This window comes from Leopardus geoffroyi, chromosome C3, assembly GCF_018350155.1.
Source record: "Leopardus geoffroyi isolate Oge1 chromosome C3, O.geoffroyi_Oge1_pat1.0, whole genome shotgun sequence".
Classification (NCBI taxonomy): Eukaryota; Metazoa; Chordata; class Mammalia; order Carnivora; family Felidae; genus Leopardus; species Leopardus geoffroyi.
In genome coordinates, this window is record NC_059338.1 from 135,393,732 (window position 1) to 135,416,079 (window position 22,348).

Below are 22,348 nucleotides of genomic sequence, written 5' to 3' on the forward strand. Positions count from 1 at the left end.
CTGACAATGCAGAGCCTGCTTGGAATTCTTTCTCTGTCTCTGTCTCTGGCTCTCTCTCTCTCGCTCGCTTTATCTCTTTCCCTCTCTCTCTCCAACACTCCCCTACTCACTCACTCACTCTTTCTCTCTCTCTCTCTCTCTCTCAAAATAAATAAATAAACATTTTAAAAAAATTAGAATTCACCCAAGTGAGAGTCGGATCTAGAGAATGGTGGAATGGAGGGGCACCTGGGTGGCTCAGTCAGTTAAGCATCAGACTTTGGCTCAGGTCATGATCTCATGTTTGTGAGTTCGAGCCCCACATTTGGCTCTGTGCTAACAGCTCAGAGCCTGGAGCCTGCTTCAGATTCTGTCTCCCTCTCTCTGCCCCTCCCCAGCTCACTCTCTCTCTCTCTCTCTCTCCCCCCCCCTCTCAAAAATACATAAACATTAAAAAAAATTAAAACTATAGAGAATGGTGGAAGGAAATCTGGCCACATACTCAATGGCTACCATCTTTGTTGAACATAAGAAGTAATGGATAACATGGATATATTAAAATAAATACACAGATTTTTACATTTCTGCATGTCTTATCATCATTGCATTAATTTTTTTGTATTCTGAGATATAACTGATATAATCCAACTCATTAAACATTATAAATAAAAGTAGAATCATGTTTATTTTTCAAAAGATTTGAGATAGTTACACATTGGCTAAAAGCTTAGTCTCATTCCAAATGCAATTACTTCTGCAAGTTTTGAGCTAAATTAGTGCAAATGGTTGTCTGATGGAGGCCCTTAGAAAAGAAAAGCATTTTACTTATAACTAGAGTATACAAAAATACCTAGTATTTCTACAATATATTCAAATAGATGGGGGAGCATTTAAATTTTTCATCGAAATTTCTAAGCATGCTTAAAAATACATCTTGATTAATTAATTTTTATTATTTATACCACAATATGGTATCGTTGTTGTTTGTTTCTGGTTTTGGCAATGAACACAAAAGCCTGATGGTATCTGCCATCCCTTACCGAATTCATCCAGGGTCCTAGCGTGGGAAGAACTTGGTATACAGACACTGATCAGCTCTGCTGAGATCTATCAGCATCAGAGCTCCCATTTATAAGTATAAAGTAAGAACACTTAGGGGCACCTGGGTGGCTCAGTGGTTAAGCGTCTGACTTCAGCTCAGGTCATGATCTCACGGTTCGTGAGTTCGAGTTCTGCATCGGGCTCTGTGCTGACAGCTCACAGCCTGGAGCCTGCTTCCGATTCTGTGTCTGTCTCTCTCTCTGCCCTTCCCCCTACTCATGCTCTGTCCCTCTCTATCAAAAAATGAATAAACGTTAAAAAAAATTTTTTAAAAAAGAACACTTAAAACCTGAGCTCATCAAAAATAGAGATTCCATGATGGAAATGACCAAGAAAACAGGAAAGGAGAAAGTTGGTGCAGCACCCAGATTGTCTCTCAAAACAAACAACCAAAGTCAATCTCTACACATTAATGCCTTCTCTCTTCATTGCTCTCCAGTTGGTCCCTACAGATTTAAAATTCATATGGAGTCGCTGTTCCATGTTTCTCAAGGCATGGCCATGGGCACCTGAGAAACCTCACTCTAGTCCCAGCTCCATACCAAACAGCTGGGTAAAAGTGGGTGAGTTAGTTCTTAAGTGTGGCCTGGTTTCCATCATCCGTAATGTTAACAGGGTATATGAGTTGATCTTCAAGATCCTATTCATCTTCAGAAATTCTATTTTTAAATTTCCATGTCCTGGCTGAGGACACATACTCCCCCAAAAGACCTAGTACACACACTTATGAGAAAACCAAATTTTCTTTGCAGGAAGCAAAGGGAAGGTATCCAGCTGGAGCCTAAAATGTCTTTAAGTGACGTTGTAGCAAGTATTTGCAGCCAAATTTCAGCAACATGCTGCATATGTATGTTGAAGGGGGAAACAAAACCTTAACTGAATAATACAAAGTGTAATTAATTTCTTCATCATATTTCAATGAATCCTGAGCCTTGGAAGTTTGTGTCAAGATCTGTCATTAGACACTTTATCACTAATATTAGTCTTCCCCACTAATTTGTATTTACCAGGGTCTGAGGCCTTGTTTCTATAATGCCCCTGTCCCTCAGGTGCCGAGGTCCTGAAGGTGAAAATCTTACCAATGTTAAAATAACTTTTTCATGGGGTTGAATCCAAAGACCACTTGCATTAAAGCTCCATCACCCCACATAGGCTCACCCCCATATACCTATCTGACACAGATATGCTGAAGATGCTATTTTATGCCCATGCCTCCAAAGGCCCTGGGCTCCTTCCATTTCTTTATCTTATGCCCCAATTTCCCATAGCATAGTAATCATTATCAAAATTCAACACAGTTTACCAAAATTCACTTAGATTACCAATGCAGATGGCACAAATGGCGAAACCACACCATCTGGGAGAGAGGAAAGGAAGTGAGACACAGGAGCTTTATGAAAAAAAACAAAGAGAAGACTGAAGCAACAGGGGACAGGTGGTTCCACCAGGGCAGACGAGGCCAAGAAGGAACAGAGTAGAGCTTTGAGTGTGCCTTCCCCTGCCTTACTTCTTCCGACCTCAAGTACATGGGCTTTTGGATATTCTCTTGAGCAATAGGGTTACCGAAGTGAGAGAGCTGTTCACATTTTAGAGAGGCAACTTCCTAATGTCACTAGTCTCTTTTCAAAGCATTAAAATGAATTAATGCCACCTTATAAAAATACGGTGGGGGTGCCTGGGTGGCTCAGTCGGTTAAGCGTCTGACTTTGGTTCCGGTCACGATCTCATGGTTCCTGAGTTCAGGTCCCACATTGGGCTCTGCGCTGACCATGCGGAGCCTCCTTGGGATTCTCTGTCTCCCTCTCTCTCTGCCCCTCCCTGACTCGCTCTCTATCTGTCTCAAAAATAAATAAACATCAAAAAATTTGAAAAAATAAATATTGTGCACATCCTGCCAAGGAAAGCTAGCCTACTAGGTCCCACATGTGAGCATGTATTTGCACCTGTATTATAGAAAGGGATTTTTAGCTGTGCCACCTGTCAGACAGCTCCACACTCCATCTCTCCCCTAGTCCATGAGGAACCTCACCACAAGACGACTTGGTTCCCAGGCAGTACACCTGAATTTTGCTCATTGCATGTCCTTCCCCCCTTACCTGAAACAATCATGCTTTACTATTTTATATTCTGGACAATTTTTAGGATACTGACAATAGGATAGAGAAATGGCACACAGGTGAGCACTTTTGAAAATTTGCACCCCTGCAAAGGATAAACATTCTTCTCCCCTCTGGGACTAAAAGATGGTAACAAAGGTATGTGGTAGAGGGGAGCTGACCTGTGCCCCAATCCCAGTTTAAATGAAGTATTATACAGAACACTTCTGCATATGGGAATTAAAGTCATTTAGCAACAATTAATATATGTTATTTCATCTTGTCTTTTTTTCCTAGAAGCATATCTTTGAAATCTAATTAAAATCATCGGGGGAAAATGTGATCCAATTTCCTGAACATTCATATTACAGACTAGTACATAACCACATAATGGGATCCATATATTTTTTCAAATAAAAATAATTTATGTAACTTCATTTTATTTAATGTTTGTGACTGTGATTTCACAAACTTACTTATCAATGTCTGTACCTTCAGATCTGCAGAGCAAAAATGTACCATCTATAAGTAATAAAGTACTTAAAATGAGCACTTAAAATACACAAACCACCTTCATCCACAACTTTTCTCTGTAAGAAAATTGACATGTTTCTACACACAACGGCTATCTAGCTAAAACGAATCTAGGGTTTTATATATTATATTGTAGAATAGAATATATTACATGAAATATAATATATATTATACAATAGAATATATGAAAAAATCACATATATACTTATAAAAGATAGTGTAACTTAAAAAGAAAATAAATTCATTCATTATTTTCTGCACTCATGCTGGCTATACCAGGAAATATGAGTGCGTATGTCACTCCTACTCAGCAATTTCTTTGTATCTCTGTGTTGAATGCTAGTGTATTTCAGGCAAATATAATTTTCCACTTTGACAGGATTCCTCTTCTTCCTTATCACGCCTTTCTCCTCCAACTGCTCTACCTAACAAAGTTTTCCTAAGCTCTAATGTACCGCAAAAGAAGTATTCAGGTGAGGAGTCTGTCTTATGAGGGAGCTGGCGTCTCATTTTAAAATCACTAATTACCTACCTGTGCCATCGTCCACGTTCTCCACTTCCATCACCTCTGTATTGATTCGGCCACGAAAAAGGTACCGATGTCCATCTGTAGATGCCTTGCTATTCTTCAACCGTCTTGTAATGGAATGAAATCACAAAAATTTTGTTACTAAACTTAATAAAAAACAGTATTGAAGCAATGTAACTTAAGCTAGTCTTAAAAAAAAAAAAAAACAGACATTGATGCAATCAATGACACCAAATGTTAGGCTCTTGGTGTTTGTTTTTTATTTGTGTCTTCCCATTCACAACAGCACTAGTTGCTTTACAAGTTGAAACTTATAGACTAGTGTTTTAAAATAAATGGAAGTTATTGGGGTGTCTGGGTGGTTCAGTCAGGTAAGCGTCTGACTCTTGATTTCGGCTCAGGTCACGATCTCATGGTTTGTGAGATCGAGCCCCGCATGGGGCTCTGTGCTGACAGCATGGAGCCTGCTTGGGATTCCTCTCCCTCTCTCCTGCTCGTCCCCCATGCTCTCTCTCTCTCTCTCTCAAAAAAAAAAAATTAAATTAAATAATTTAGATAAATGGAAGCTTTGGACAAAGAACAGTATACAGGTAGGTGGGTAAATATATATTTTTGCTCAAGTTAGAAATCAAAGGTACCCAATCAAAGTCTGACACACACTAAAAGTTAGTTATTTTAAAACTTCATCAGATTTATTTCACTTTCATTTCTCATTTTTCAGTAACTAGCTGGTAATTTCCACCTTTTCAAGCTCTGGTAAAATTCGGTTGGTACTTATGATCCCTCTGCAAAGAAACGGACTGTGCTGGGAATTCTTAAGTTGAGTGTCATCCAGCTGAAAATATTTTCCCTAGATTGTTTTTATGATATGAGAATTGTATGCTTGTTGAGTCTCTTAATACCCTTATAATCCTTTATAAGGGCCTCATTTCTTCTATTTTAAAAAGAAGTTGAAAACATTCCAAAACTTTGTGTAGAGTGTGCCTATTACCAGTCTTTAATGCTAAAAAAGCATGTAATACAAAGGTTTACAGGTGAACATTTATCATATGAATTAAGTGGTTAAGTATGTTTGTAATGGAATCACTGAACATTCAGGAGAGTTGATTTTAAAAACTTTTTTAAATTGTGTTTTAAATTATTAACTAATTTAATTCTTAAAGAGGAAAGATTCTTCAACCTTGAGTGGGGGAGAGGGGCTGAGGGAGGAAGAGAATCTTAAGCAGGCTCCAAGCTCAGCACGGAGCTCAACATGGGACTCGATCCCAGGACCCTGGGCTCATGACCTAAGCTGAAATCAAGAGTTGGACCCTCAACCAACTGAGCCACCCAGGCGCCCCTAAAGAAGAAAGATTCTAAGAAATGATTCAGGAGGATTTAAGAACACCTAGCCACTCAAAAGATTTCAATTAACCTGAACTATTCCATTTGACTCATTGACAAAAGTTTAGCAAATAATTTAATATACTGAAATAATTATTCACTTATTGTGTTATACAGACACATGTGGCAAAAGTGGAGATGTAAATGTTTACCAGCTTCAATGTCCCTCTCCTCCTCTCTCCTACAGTTAGAGATCAGTCCTGAAGTGTTGAGAGGTGGTGAAGTGCTGAGAAGTGCTGGGCAGGTGCTGAGAGGGGTCACAAGGTGCTGTCATGGTCTCTGAGTTTCTTCCTTGGAAGAGAGTACATCTTCCTGGCTTATCTGTCTAAACTCTCATTAAAACTTAGTAGTCCTTCACCACTAGTAAAGAAACCTAACTAAATAGATTAATTAACCTGATTTAGGATTTATTAGTCCCAGATCTTCACCATCTTGCACTCCCGTGTTCATTTTGAAAGTGACCTCTGAATGTCCTTTGTGAAAAACCTTAAATAAATGCTACAATTTAGGGATTCGGGCCAGGCAGTATGCAAGTTGGCATCAGAGTCAGCCAAGGACAGAGAAGAATGCAGAGCAGACTAATATGCAGGTACCTGAATATTCTCCCAGGTAGGACATAGTATCATGGTGTCTGGTAAAAAAGAATTCCTTGTAAGTTGACACATCATATATTTTTTTAAAAGTTTAATATACTTGGTAACAGTTTTAGTCACAGTCAGAGAACCATGGCATGGAATCATTCACTAGGTCGTATTTTCAAAGTATTAATTTTCTTTGTGATACTGCTGTGAACTCTGTACATGTTTCTATTATTTCTCTTGACCTGCAGATAGTAACACTCAATATGAAATTTCAGTAAGTGTTTGATCAATACTGTAACACTTCACTCAGACAGAGAGATCTTTGGTCCTTTCAGAAGATGGCTCTATTAAAGTACATAGACTGAAAAGCCTAAGATTTGAAAACAATTTTGTTTTATATTGTAATGTTGACTATTTTGCATATCCTAATTCTATGATTTCCCTCCTAAGTATGTGTTTTAAAGGTCACCAGGATACATGTGCAGGAATGCTCATAATAGCAGAAAAACTAAAACCAACAAAGAAAACAAATAAAAATCTAAAGTCCACTGATAGGAGAATGAATAAGTAACTGTTATTAACTTATTGGGATAATATTCATTCTCCTATCAGTGGCTGAGATCATGACCTGAGCCAAGTCAGATGCTTAACCGACTGAGTCACCCAGGTGCCCCCAAAACTGCAGGCTTTTAATTTTACAAATGTTTCCTGTTGTTTAGCTATTTAACAATAACAGCCATGAGACCATAAATGACATCATCATTATACACTCAAGTCATGATCTCAGGTTTGTAGGTTTGAGTCCCAAGTCAGGCTCTGTGCTGACAGCTCAGAGTCCAGAGCCTGCTTCGGATTCTGTCTCCCTTTGTCTCTGCCCCTCCCCAGCTCGCGCTCTGTTTCTCTCTGTCTCTCACAAATGCATAAACATTAAAAATGAAAAAGCCTGTGATTTTTAAGCAAATGTCTTCAATGTGCGTATAATGCAGACAAAAACTTTTGCTAACTGTGCAAAAACTTTGGACTTGAAGGCGGGCATATATATAAGTATGAGATCAACTATAATAAAGAAAAAAGATCTCATTCTCAAATGGATGTCTTTAATAACTGTACCTAGATGGATGTGTTAATTGACTACATGGAGGAAATCCTTTCACGATGTATATCAAATTGTAATGCTGTAGAACTAAAACATCCTTCAATTCTATTTGTCAATTATACCTCAGTAAAGCTTGGAAAAAACAACTGCACGTAAACAATTTGAATCACATTACAATTTTTTTTTATGGGTTTTTTTTTTTTTTTTGAGACAGAGAGAGACAGAGCATGAGCAGGGGAGGGGCAGAGAGAGAGGGAGACACAGAATCCAAAGTAGGCTCCAGGCTCTGAGCTGTCAGCACAGAGCCTGACGCGGGGCTTGAACTCAGACTGCGAGATCATGACCTGAGCCGAAGTCGGACGCTTAACCGACTGAGCCACCCAGGCACCCCATATTACAATTTTTTAATGAGTTACGTACACGTAAAATTAACAGTCTTCCTAAAGCCTACTTCTATTCATCTCAATCTTGCTTCAAAACACAAAGAATTCAGAAAAGCATTCTAAAAAAACCAGACAAGTTTATTTTCATATACAGTAAAAAGAATTTTTTTAAATACTCGTTAAGACAGAGATAACGACAATTTAATTATTTTTTTAAACAATTTAATTATCCTTTGACTTTAATCCTAAACTGCACCGTTTCATCAAGGCACGTGGGGTAGTTCTATGTTTTCTCAGTTAATGTCATTATATTTCCGCATTAATGTCTCATACTAGAGAATTCTGATAGCACAGTCCGAAAGACAAAACAGCCACGTCATCAATGTAGCTGCCAACTTTTCGCAAACTTACACTGGGCATCTTGTTCATTGACTTAGGGAGTCCCGTTTCAAGAGATAAAGAAGGACATTCCCTTAATCTTGCCTCCGTTGGTTTTGAGTTTCTCATTCTTACTTTACCAAAAAATGTTTGGCTATAATTTCCTAATTTCTGAATCTACAATAAACACTCAAACCCTGCGTTCTCAACCACCTGCTTTACCTTTAAGTTTAGAGAAGCCGCTTAGTACCATTTCATTGAAACTAATGTTACCTAGATATGGTTAGGAAGAAGCATATAAATTTCCCAATTAAATGCAGCCCTATTATTTTGCTTAATCAACCTGTAAAAATTTTTGCCAAGAGTTCAAGAAAACATCCTATAAATTAAGCACCTTCTGAAGAAAAATTATATCTATGCTTTAAAACAAGTAGCATTACATCAATAACAAGGATACATAAAATTATTTAAACTAATGGTGGCTAAGCTATACCAGGGACTTGGCTGGGTTTCGTTCATTCGTTTATTCACTTATTTAAGAAATACTTCTTGATTGTCTATTACATGGCAGGTCCAGCCTCTGAGGAAATAGCAGAGACTAAGCAGCAAGACAGTTGTTCTCAAGGACTTTACTGTCTAATCTAGTGAAGGTGGCACCAAATAAATAAATAATGAAGAAAACACTAGCAAGAACTTTCTTGATAGAGAATGGCTGGGAGGCTACAGTGGATGGGGTGGTCAGAGAAGATATTTCTGAAAGAGAGATACTTAAGTGAGATCTAAAAGACATGAAGAATCTAGCCAAACAAAACTCAGATGGAAGAGCATCCTGGGAAGAAACAGGTAGGGCAAACGCCCTAAGAAGGAAATGCAAATGGTATAATCAAGGAACAGAAAAAAAGACGTGGGGTGAGATGAGGTCAGAGAAGTAGGGAGGGGCTGGGTCATGCAGAAATCTGCAAGCCAGGATAAGGAGTTGCAATTGTATTCCGGGAAGCCAATGATAGCTTCAAGATAGGTAATAATGTGCTTTCATTTGCTTACAAAGGTTGCTCTGGTTTCTGTACAGAGCATAAACTTTAGAGCAGAAAATGAGGACCTGGTGGGACCAGCCACTGTTAGCCAGGGAGAAGGTGCTGGTTGACTGGACTAGGATAGATGGAGAGATGTGGGGAGGTTTTCATATGTTTTAAATGCAGAATCAGTAAGATTCCCTAATGGATTACATTTGGGAGGTTGAGGAAAAGAGAGGAACCAAGGTTAACTCCTAGCTTTTGAAGTTAGGGAAACCAGTGGATGGGGAAAATTGGGGAAGGAGCACCATTAGGAGAAGAAATCAGGAATTCTATTCCATCCATGTTGAAAATCTTCACAACCATCACAAGTGAGATACCAAATAGGTAGGAAGGATGAGTCTATAATTCTGGGCTAGACATTTCTGAGCAAGTCACGTGGAGGTGGGTGGGACAGGAAGCCACAGGATTGAATCAAATCACTAAGGCAGAGTTGATAAATATGATAGAGCAAAGGGAGTGGAAAGCGGAAGCACGCAGCAGGCCAATATTTGACCAATAGAGTGTGATGTTACAAAAGGAAAGAGAAGAAAGTGTTTTAAGAAGGAGGAAGTGCTCATCTACTTCTTCTGCCGAGGAAACACATAAAACAAAGTGACCACATGATTAGAAAACACAGGGGAATGATGACTTTGACAGGAGCAGCTTAGTGAAGCAGAGTGGGATGCTTAAAATTTAGATTTCAATTTTTAAAATTTTTTTTTCAACGTTTATATATTTTTGGGACAGAGAGAGACAGAGCATGAACGGGGGAGGGGCAGAGAGAGAGGGAGACACAGAATCGGAAACAGGCTCCAGGCTCTGAGCCATCAGCCCAGAGCCCGACGCGGGGCTCGAACTCACGGACCGCGAGATCGTGACCCGGCTGAAGTCGGACGCTTAACCGACTGCGCCACCCAGGCGCCCCTAGATTTCACTTTTTATAGCTGTGAGTGTTGACGAAGTAAAGGGATGTCGACAGGACAGGGCTGCAGGTATAATGAAGGAGAAAATCATTGCAGGTGAAGAGACTATGGGATTTACTGAGGAGATCCTGAGTTCCCAGGAGCACTGAGGAAAAGGTTGAGGCTATGAGACGGATAAATAATTTCTGAACTAGTACTTGTTTATCCCCTTACCTGTGTTTTCTTTTGCAATACACCAAAAGATTATCAAAAAGAAAAAACACCCGTTCTTGAATATTTCCAGAAGAGATTTTCAGTAAGACTCCACACATTAGCATTTCAGTGCAGGTATCGGTAATGTTGGATCCCTAAGTCAGAAAAAAATGCAGAGAAAGCCTGATTATTTAATAGAAACTTTGTGTGTAATTCTTTTTTTCCCCAAAAGTCTGTTTTTATTTTAAGATACAATATATAGACAGGATAAAAGTTCAAACATTATAAATATTTATACACTGGGAATATAAATATTCCCTTCCAGACTCCTCCTCATCAGTTTCAGCAGCTACAACCACCTTTAAGAGATTGTGTGCCTCCTTTTAGCTATCTTACACATATGTGCATAAACATGGATGATACATGTCACCTGTGTTCTTTTAAAAGGAGATGATTTCAAATTGATTCATAACATTCATGTCCTGGGGCGCCTGGGAGGCTCAGTCGGTTAAGCATCTGACTTCGATTCAGGTCATGATCTCATGGTTCATGAGTTTGAGCCCCACATCAGGCTCTACGCAGATAGCTCAGAGCCTGGAGCCTGCTTCAGATTCTGTGTCTCCCCCTCTCTCTGCCCTCCCCTACTCACACCTGTCTCTCTCTCTCAAAAATAAATAAACGTGAAAAAAAATTTTTTAAAAACCCCAAAAACATTCATGTCTCTACTACTCCTTTGCTCCTCCTCTCATTCCCTGGGACGGGAAAAGAGCTCCGTGGACATATCATAAAGTATATGAAATTCTTCAAATTTTTAGCACGTCCCAATTTATATCTCCTCTCCTAGGATGGACAGGAAGAAAAAAGAAGAAATTAAAAGAAAAAAACCCTTATTTAAACACAGCAACCTTCCATAGAGCCTTTTACCTTATGAAAGTTAGCATAGGCACACTCATTCATTAAATAAGCCTTCATTGAGTGCACACTAAGGTCATATGATTAGTGACAAAACTGAGTCTTAATACAAGGGCTAACCATTGAGAGGAGCCACAAGATGGACGGGGCCTGAATCATCAAAAGAACAAAGCTACCCACTAAAGTAGAACGCATGCATTGGCTTATTGTGTGAGCTGAGCATAAACACCTATTTTGAGCTATTATAAATGCTGTAGTCTATTTGTTTCTACAACCTGAACTATCATAACAAATGCGCCAAATTGGACAAAAAAAGAAAAAAAAAGTTTTCAGTAGATATCTGTAAATTGTGCTCTTTAAAACGAGTATTTGTTTTAAATATGTCTGGTCTCTTTAAATCTGATGATATATTTCTGATTCTTTTTAAACTGAATGCTTTAACTTTTATTTTTGATATTTAAAACTCAAAACATTAATTTTAAATTTCCTACTTCCACAATAATCAGTGATATAGTTTTTTCTGATTTATTGTAAAAATTTTAATTACAATGACAACTCCTATCTATCAATAAGAGACTTCCCAAATGGGAAGTTAAGAGAATGTGATTATGTTGAGTATCTATATTACAAACACATTTTGTTTTTGCTTTTATGTTTATTTAAATATTTTTTGTTGTTTATTAAGCTTTTTATTTTAATTCTTGGATAGTTACTACACAGTGTTCTACTGGTTTCAGGTGTACAATACAGTGGTTCAGCAATTCCATACCTTACCCAGGGCTCATTGTGCCAAGTGCATTCTTAACCCCCTTCACCTATTGCACCCCTCCCCTCTCCCACGTCCCCTCTGGCGACCATCAGTTACACAAACATTTTAAATTTTAGAAAGATCCCTTTCTTCTTTCCTTTCGCCATTAAGGGTGGATATATAACTGAAGATCTATCAAAAATTTACACAATCATATCCTTCAACACGTGATAATTAAGTAAAAACTGTCATCAAATAAGAATATAAATCCCAATTCCAGTAACAAATGATTTCTTATTTATACTAAATACCATCCCTACCTCAGGAAAAAAAAATTAAGACGGAATGAAGACATTTAAAAATGTAAACAAGGAAACATCACTTTGATTCTTGCACAGGAACCTGTACAATGTTACGAAAGTGGCTGTATTGATAGCAATTTTACAAAAGGTACAAAACGCTTCGCCTTGGACTATTTCGTACAGTAGCCCAAGAAAGCCACACAAGGCAGTTAACTTATCTCATGAAAGGGTAACTGCAGATGTTATCCTCAGTTGCATATTAACTAGTCTTCCAAATAAGCTCCCAAAATTAATACTGATGGATGCATTCCTATTTGACCAAAATCTTAACCTTTTATTTCCTGACTTGTTTGTGATTATCATCTTTATTAATGTATACAAGAAGAATTTAATGTAAATTTGAGCTAAGTATAATGGCTAGGGGCCATTTAGTCCATCCTCTTACACAGTCTCACAGGACATATTGTACAAGCTCTGAAGAACTCATGGGAACTAATGTGTAAAGTAAAATAGAAAGTGGATATATTATTCTTGATAATAAAAATAACTGATGTACACACTGAATGTTCCCATAAGTATGGCCAACGCAATCTTCCTTTGTAAATGTACCTATTTGGAAAGCTGTATCATAATCAGAAAGAATCTTTACACAAGTAACAAACTCACAACCAGACAATAACAGAGGAAAGGACCTGATTTTTGCCCACCACTCCTAGTTTTACCACTGAGGAAACCCCTGCCTTTTCCCTGTTTTTGTCCTCCTGGGAACTGTCTGCATGTTATTTGAATTGTCCCATCAAATTCTTGTTCGTTTATATCTTTTGTCTTGTCAGTGCCACAAAGACTTTCCAATGAAGTCGTGCTCCCCAGTTGAGAGAAACTGTCTCTAGTCCTGTGAACAGCAGAGTGAACTGAATAGCAGGGCCATGGTAGCTAATGAGCCAAACGTTCTCATAGGTTAGGTTTTGGAGAGGCTGAGTACTCCCTGTCAGCAGCTGTACCTTTGATTTCTAATAAAAAGCTAATTTTACAGCAGGAAGCTCTCTCAGATGGTAGCATCAGACAAGTCAGAAGCATGCCTGGACTATTAGAGTAGGATGAAGGAAAGCTTTCAACAGCGCCTATAGGTGGGATTGGAATTGCTCATTTATGTACCAAGAGAATAGGAGGAGCATGGGAAGGAAGGGAGAGAGGAAGGAGGGAAGGGAAGGAAGGAGGAAAGGAGGGAGGGTGGGAGGGAAATTTTGGTAACTAGAATTAGAGCAGTTTGTAAGCAATGAGCTAGCACAATCTATCTACCACCTGGACAAGACCATCCAAAGTCCATTTGTCTTTCTGTGTGCTGCCCTCGCTCTCTTTTCTCTGCTTCCGGTACTAATAAATCACACTTTTGAATGACTCCTTTGATTTTGTAGCCATGTTCATGCCTTCAAACCACCGTAGAAAAGGATAATAGTATTTAATTTATACAGAGTATTAACAGACAATATATGTAAAACTCCCAGAATGATGCCTAGCACATAAAAGGAGTCAATAAAGGCTGGGTCAATTATCATTGCTAGGTTTAAAGGTGATACTCTTCTGCAAGGGGACTTCACTGATTTCTGATCTCTGCTATGGTTTACTCTATGTTGGATTTTTATGGTTTAACTTTTTGAAGACAATGTTATTTCTCTTATTCTTAGGTTAATGAGGGTGGACACATCTTGTTGCCTCAGAGAACACTGACCCTTGCTGACAAAAATGGCTGTCCAGGGGCACCTGGGTGGCTCAGTCGGTTAAACGTCCGACTTCGGCTCAGGTCATGATCTCGCGGTCCGTGAGTTCGAGCCCCGCGTCGGGCTCTGTGCTGACAGCTCAGAGCCTGGAGCCTGCTTCGGATTCTGTGTCTCCCTCTCTCTCTGACCCTCCCCCATTCATGCTCTGTCTCTCTCTGTCTCAAAAATAAATAAACATTAAAAAAAAATTTTTTTTAAATGGCTGTCCAGGGGCGCCTGGGTGGCGCAGTCGGTTAGGCGTCCGACTTCAGCCAGGTCACGATCTCGCGGTCCGGGAGTTCGAGCCCCGCGTCGGGCTCTGGGCTGATGGCTCAGAGCCTGGAGCCTGTTTCCGATTCTGTGTCTCCCTCTCTCTCTGCCCCTCCCCCGTTCATGCTCTGTCTCTCTCTGTCCCAAAAATAAATAAACGTTGAAAAAAAAAAATGGCTGTCCAGCCTATTCTTAAACACTTCTTATAAAATGAAGTTCATTCCCTCATAAGATAGGCAATTTATTTATTGAGTCACTCTAATTATTAGAAATATTTTTCTTATTATAGAGCCAAACTCTAACCCTCTTTCTACTCACTGACTCTACTTTTGCTTCCTGGGAGTAGAGGGACACCCTCTTCATCATGATAGACCTGGCCCACCAATATCTGAACATAGCCAATATGTCCCTTCTGCCTTCCAAACTATAGAACTTCATTGCTTTTGACCATTCATCCTATGGCTTGGTTTCAGAAACCTGCAAGATCTTGGAAGATCTTCTCTGGACCTTCTCCAGTTTGTCAGGGTCTCTCTTAATATGTAACATCTCCAGAAGTGAACACAACCATTCAGATATGAGCAGGCAAATAAATCATATAGATGCCAAAAGATCGTATTAGCACATTTATGGCAATCCCATCTTACAACTAATTCCAAGTGCCCCTATAGTACAAGCACCTATATCATCTTCCTCTATCCTCTACTTAAATAGTCTGACTTTTAAATCATTTAATCCAGATAGGTATCATAGCAAACTCCCAAACCTGTCGCTAATATACAAATACATTACGTATAAGTCATTACCATAAGTTCCCATTACCTCATAGCTCCTGATCAAATTTCAGAATACGATTTAACTTCTTTGAGGTCAACACTTTTCTTTTTATTTTTTTAATTTTTTTTAACATTTATTTATTTTTGAGAGACAGAGAGAGAGCATGAGCAGGGAAGGGACGGAGAAAGGGAGACACAGAATCTGAAGCAGGCTCCAGGCTCCAAGCAGTCAGCACAGAGCCCGACACGGGGCTAGAACTCACAAATCACAAAATCATGACCTAGGCTGAAGTCAGATGTTCAACTGACTGAGCCACCCACACGCCCCTGAGGTCAACACTTTTCATAAACAACCCAAAGTATCTGTATAATTACCTATTAATGACATTTTATGGGGTAATGACATGAAGCCCAACCATCTTGTTATGCTCCAAAGTCCATCTCACAATATAAATATAATATCACTCATATTCTATTTTACTAAATATATTGGGATGAGATGTCTTTAATATTTAATAGCAAGCTTTAAGAATCAGTACAGGGGCGGGGCGCCTCGGTGGCTCAGTCAGCTAAGTGTCCAACTTTCGCTCAGGTCATGATCTCACAGTTTGTGGGTTTGAGCCCCACATCGGGCTCTGTCCTGACATCTCAGAGCCTGGAGCCTGCTTCAGATCTTGTGTCTCCCTTCTCTCTCTGCCCCTCCTCCACTTGTGCTCTCTCTCTCTCTCTCTCTCTCTCTCTCAAAAATAAACATTAAAAAAAGAATTAGTACAGTATCTGCCTTTGCCATCTTCTATCATAGTAATCTACTATCATCACATGAAATCTCTTCAGTGAATAATTACTTAATTCCCAGAGAATTGCTTATGTACTTAAAGGAATCTATGTCAAATGTATACATTTGTCTAACAAACTCATTCTAAAAGAAAGGTTTATAGCATTCCTCTTTATACCATCTGTATCTTAGATAATAAAAAAAAAAAAAACCTGATGCTCTTGATTTACCATGATTGAATCTGTGCATTATTTCTTTTTTTTTTAATTTTTTAATGTTTTATTTTATATTTGAGAGAGTAGGAGACAAAGACAGAGAGCAAGCAGGGGAGGTGCAGAGAGATGGAGACAGAATCCGAAGCAGGCTCCAGGCTCTGAGCTATCAGCACAGAGACTGATGTGGGGTTCAAACTCATGAGCAGTGAGATCATAACCTGAGCCAAAGTCAGATGCTTAACTGAGCCAATTAGGCGCTCCATTTGTGCATTATTTCTGTGACTATAGCAGCTAGAAATCATTAAGAATTTTTCAACTACAGGTACATATGATATTATCAATATTCAAGAAATTTGGGCAAGTGTATATATACAGTCTCCTGTATAGTCATGATATGTTTCTCACTTCAAATCCATCCCACCTACAAGTAGACACTTAATATATGTCTCTTTTTAAAATAATCTAGCATTTCCCCCCTCACATACATGATAAATCTGCCTTTCTCTGTAGTAAAAAAAAAAAAAAAAATCTCATGACTTCACCTTTAAAGTAAATGAAATTTATGATATTTTGAAATTATGTGTAATTTTTTTTTCATTTACCTAGAAATGCCAGGAGAGTTTCCAGGGTTAGGGATAAAGAAGCCAAGCTACAAAACTCACAGGAGAAATTGGAATAAAGTACGGCTATGAGCATCAGACTGCTAGGTAAGAGTCAAGAGCACAAGAGTCTATCAAAACGACAATGTCAGACAAGTGAACTAGAAAATAAAAAATGTGGAAGCAATAAAACAAGCCAGGCATATCGTCAGAAGAGAGCAAAGCCTCTAGGGCACTGATCTCAAATTTTAGACTTTGGGGGACACACTTGATGGGCTTCTTAAAATCCTCAGGTTCCCTGGCACTACTCTCAGAGATTGAACCTGAGTGAATCTGGCGTGGGTCCCAAACCATTCCAACAAATGCTGACGCATGTGGTATTCTCTCAACACTCTAAGCAAAACTGCTTTGGAGGCTTTGAGTACCTGAGTCCAGGTGCTCAAGCACACAGTATGGCAAGCCTGCTGACATGGAGATGAAGGTGAGCACAGGTCTCCGCCCAGGTCACAGTTACACCTGTGATGTATTTCATCACTGGTGAATATTCATTATAAACCTGCATAATGTTACATGACCTGTTAGTATTTTATCTTTTATCTAGCATTACTGATGCCAATTTTTAAATCTAGATGTCTATTTTTTGACAAATCCATATTTAGTCATTGAACAGCCATGAACGATAAATGCTTTTCTCTAGATGAATGCTAAAGTCAGGTTTTCAACATTTCTACAACATGCCAGGCAATGTGTTAAACACTTTTCTCCTGGTATCAATCTGTAGCAAGTTGGCTTCTCTGTTCCTGAAGTTTTACAAAGACAGAGAGAGAGAGAGAGACAGAGGCAGAGACAGAGAGACAGAGAGAGAGAGAGAGAGAGAGAGAGGAGAAGGGGAGGAAGGGAGGAAGGGAGGAAGGGAGGAAGGGAGGAGAAGAGGAAGGGACGAAAGGAGGAAGGAATGAACGGGGAGGGAGGGTGGGAAAGATGTACACTTAATTAAATCAGCTTTGGGGACGCCTGGGTGGCGCAGTCGGTTAAGTGTCCGACTTCAGCCAGGTCACGATCTCGCGGTCCGTGAGTTCGAGCCCCGCGTCGGGCTCTGGGCTGATGGCTCAGAGCCTGGAGCCTGTTTCCGATTCTGTGTTTCCCTCTCTCTCTGCCCCTCCCCCGTTCATGCTCTGTCTCTCTCTGTCTCAAAAATAAATAAACGTTGAAAAAAAAATTTAAAGAAAAAATCAGCTTTGTACACTGTTTCATAGGTCATCATGTAGATGTTTGAAGGCAGAAAATTATTTTATTGTGAAAAAAAGCTGAAAAAGTCTAACTATAGAAATACTGTTACAAAGACTGGATTTCATGTGACTGTGAAAAAAGTACTGCCCATGAAAATAAGCTACTTTAACAGTACAGTGCTATATCACAGTCATAAACTAATATTTGAGAGGTAAGGTGTAAAAGAATTATTTTTAAAAAGTAAGAGGGCTTGCATAAATCATTAATTTGAACTACTTTAAAGCCATGACACATATTATAATATGTATATGTACAAATTAATGCAGATACTTTTAAATAATGTGTTTACCCATACTATTCAGAGTTCTGTTGTCTTAGCAATCCCTTAAAAAAAACTAACCAAAATAATGTACTTTTATCATCTAGATGATTTATCATTTTTAATGTGCATTTCCACTTAGGAAGCTACATTTGTCATGTAAAATCATGCTTTCGATGAATTGTGTCTATAGAATTAAATACAGCAAAACCCTAGCAATGAAGTTACATGGATGGTTCTAACCCTGACTGCTTTTATTAGATCAGGAAAGGAAAGGTGGCTGACGGTTCAAGGTGAGAAGTATCCATAAATGAATAACTGTGACCAGGGGTGGGAGTCTACTCATCTCGTCCTTCTCATTCCAAAAGCTTCTCTCTTTCTACTCCAACCTGTGGTAACTTACCTCATCCTTTGTCCTTCACCATGGCCCCCAACAGTGCAAAGGTGAAATACAGTGAGGGAAGCCCACCCGCATCTGCCCTTAGACAAAAGAAACAGAACCTGCACTATGGAAACCCTTCACAAAGACTGAATTTCAAACAACTCTACAGTGCTCAACTCTAATATGAGGAAGTAAAAACTCCCCCATGGTATACATTTGAGAACCATAAGCCAAAACTGGATGCTAAAGAGGATAAGAGATCATCAAAGTAGCATAAAAATGAAACAAATAACAGAACCAGGTCAGAATCACTGCCACTATCCAAAAGGGCCAAAAGTATTAAAAAATAGTGAGAAGCCACTGATAATGAACACATAACTATCATATAATTATATCTGCATTTAATTACCACCCAACCCACTATGGATCAGACACTGCCCTAGATGCTGGAAACTCAGAGCTTGAGACATGACCTCTGTTCCCAAGAAGTCCATATACTAGTGGAAGAAACAGATATGTAAACACAGAATTAAATGCAGTGTGATCACTGCAATCACCACACATTAATAAAATGCGAGTTGGTGTGAGTTAACAGTGATGATTATCAGGGAGAGCTGTATGTTTATGATTATGTATGTTTATAATTAATTTTATAGTTCATTCCATGTTGTGGTTTTAGGCTTCAATCATTCTTCACTGTCAACTTGATGGAGTACACTATTTAAATACCACTTTCCAATATGGTGAAGAGATCAGTCTGAAACGGATAGAGCAAACAATGACCTAAGTCATTAAGAGCAGGACCTGGAGGCAGTCTGTGTCTGCAATATTGCTCACCAATGGCTCCCCTTCTCAACGTGTGTGCCTCACGGTACAAGAACCAGCAAGAAAATAATAACAATTCAGAATCTAATGTGTTAAAAGTTGAATAATTTTGATTCTACAATTTGAGGTATATAATCAGCTGTCAATTAGATAGCCAGCATACATGAAAAACTATTAAATGTCAAAGCACCATTAAAGAATTTGATGTGTAAATAGGATGAATTTTCATAGATGGGCACTTGTTAGATGCCAAAGTATGCTTTCAGAAAATGACAAGAGCCAGAAAAGACAGAAGCATGTACATTTATTTTATGGCTCCTTTTCTAATTGCTAGTGTTTCTTCAAACATTAAAATCATGACTTATGAAACACTGCAATAATAAAACAATCCCTATCCTCTGAATAAATGCAATAAAAATATCATCACTAAACCGTATCTGGACCGTTTGAAAGCATAAATCTTTTCATGTTAACAAGTTCTCTTAATATGTTATATAAAGGTTCATTACTGATTCTTTGCAGCAATGAGGTGGCAAAAACCATTATAAAATGAAACTATTCATAATTATCTGACCCAATCATCGGCTCTCCCTGCTTAACACCAGAGTCTACCTCATTCATCTTGTCAACTAAATGTTGAATGTCAGTATCAGAAAAACACAGACTGCAGAGAGAAGGGCATAAACTTAGCAAAGATGAAAGATGACAGGAGGGCTTGAAACTTCCCCAATCATATGCAAAGCACTGACAGATGATAATTTATAGAGCTAGACCCATTCATGGTGGAAGAAAAGAAAAGTGACAAGAATGACAACTAGATGGGTGTTTCAAAAGAGAATGGTTTCAACATCAAAGGAGTGTCTTGAGAAAATTAATGAAGCATTTGAATATTCTTTCAAAAACTCTTTTAAAAATACTAGAAAAGTTAAACATTAAGTGAAGACTATCACATCATGTTATCACATAATGTCGTAAGATGTATTTCCCCACCCCTCAAGAGTCAGCATTTGATTCACTCTTTCTGAGATACAGTTTATTAACTGAAGTTATTACCCAAATTATGTCATATGTATTAGATAAAACAAATTAATAACATAAATTTTCATTTAACCAAAATGAAGTCCCAATCAGACGTCCCCCCCCCACTCCCACTTAGGAAATTCTGCTCCCCTTTCTACGTAGATTCACTTTCAATGGTCTTTTTCCCAAACCACTTATCCTTAAGAATCAAGTCTGCTTCAAGACAGTAGACAAATGTGTATCTACTAAATCACCTTACAGAGAAGATGAAAGAAACAGGTCTCATCACAACCTCTGTTAGACTCACACTCATGAAATAAGAGAACATGACTTGAAGTCAATACACTGTCAGACACAAACTTAGTCAAACGTAAAGCAGCAACAGGTGATTTTAAAATGGTCTTGTACCATTATATTTCTCCATGTAAAAAGGTAATCAAGAGGTGTCAAATTTCTATTCTGATTGTTTTTACTTCCTAAAACACAATAATTATTTTGATCTTACTTTTCCCAACACCTTCATATATTAATAATTCTCCCCCTTATCTTTTAATACATATTTTTTTTCAGATTTAAGAGATCTATCCCAAACAGGCCTATGAAGAATGTAAAGCTAAACTACCAAATGACATAATGCTGATTGATACTCCCTTGTTGACAAAGTCCATTTTGACTCCAAAGATTACAGTGATCATTACACTATCAATCAGTCAAAAAGCCCACCAACATCGAGAACAGTTCTGTTCTATGGAATGAATCAGTGACTCTGCTTAAACAGCTAATAAACTTCCTTCCCAACCACACTGATCACTGTCCTACAATTACTTTCAGTAGAATATCCTGTGGAATGTTTTGAATGTAGGATAAGACATAAAACTGAGATATAATAAATTATGCTAATAAAAGGCAATTAAATATGAACAATTAACCCACAGATCTTCTGTGGTGTCTGTCACTACATAAATGCTGACAAAAAACTAATTTTTATAATCAATTTACTTAAAAAATTTTTAATGCTTATTTTTGACAGAAAGCGAGAGAGAGTATGTGTGTATGTGTGTGTGAGAGAGAGAGAAAGAGAGCAGGGTTGGGGCAAAGAGACAGGGGGACAGAAAATCCAAAGCGGGCTCTGCACTGACAGCAGCAAGCCAGATGTGGGGCTCAAATTTACGAAACCAGGAGATCATGACCTGAGCTGAAGTTGGATGCTCAGCAAACTGAGCCACCCAGGTGCCCCATACAATCAATTTATTTTTAAAGGGCAAGCAACCAACTTAATCTAGATAATAATTTTAATTTTTTAAAACAAATTTTGTGTAATGTTTATTTAATTATTTTGAGAGAGAGTCAGAGAGAGCACGAGCTGGGGAGAGATGGAGAGAGAAGGAGAGAGAGAATCTCAAACAGGCTCCACACTGTCAGCACAGAGCCCAACATGGGGCTCAATCCCATGAACTGTGAGATCATGACCTGAGCTACAATCAGGAGTCCGATGCTTAACCAACTGAACCACCCGGGTGCCCCACAAATTAGCTACATTTTTATCTGATGGGTATAAATAATATTACATGGTGACAAGGAATATAGGCTTTAGAACCAGTCTGTTTATTTTTGTACTAAACTTTGCCATCCGTTAGTCATAAGAACTTGAGTAAGTTATATAGCCTCATTTTGAAAATCTGTGTAATGGGGATTATAATACCTCAGCAAACTATTTAAGACTCACCAAGATTGCATACAATGGAAGATCAGCATTTCCTCAAAAGTAAAGTGGGTGACTGGCAATCAAGGACCTCTGTCCTCCCCTAAGCAAATTTAGCCAGGCAAGTTAGAGGAATCCTAGATCTTGATCTTGAATCTTGAGTGACATAATATAAGGGTGGAAAAAATTATTAGAGCCTATCCATTTTAGCTAAGGCATTGAAGGTCCTGCCTGACAGCTTTGGCTGCCTAGACACCCTTGAGAATATAGCTTTTCTTTTGATCCTGTG

The 22,348-nt window shown here is 38.6% G+C and overlaps 1 protein-coding gene across 5 annotated transcripts in view; it reads right to left on the reverse strand.

Annotated features, from left to right (window-relative positions):
* The window catches only part of PREX2 (phosphatidylinositol-3,4,5-trisphosphate dependent Rac exchange factor 2), a 294,292-nt gene that overhangs the window by 184,483 nt on the left and 87,461 nt on the right, over nt 1-22,348 (reverse strand). For all 5 annotated transcript variants that reach the window (XM_045454996.1, XM_045454997.1, XM_045455000.1 and 2 more), the window contains 2 exons: nt 10,252-10,385; nt 4,243-4,346 (listed from right to left, as the gene is read on the reverse strand). In XM_045454996.1, coding sequence (XP_045310952.1) covers nt 4,243-4,346; nt 10,252-10,385 — 238 coding nt within the window. The remainder of the gene's footprint in view (nt 1-4,242; nt 4,347-10,251; nt 10,386-22,348) is intronic.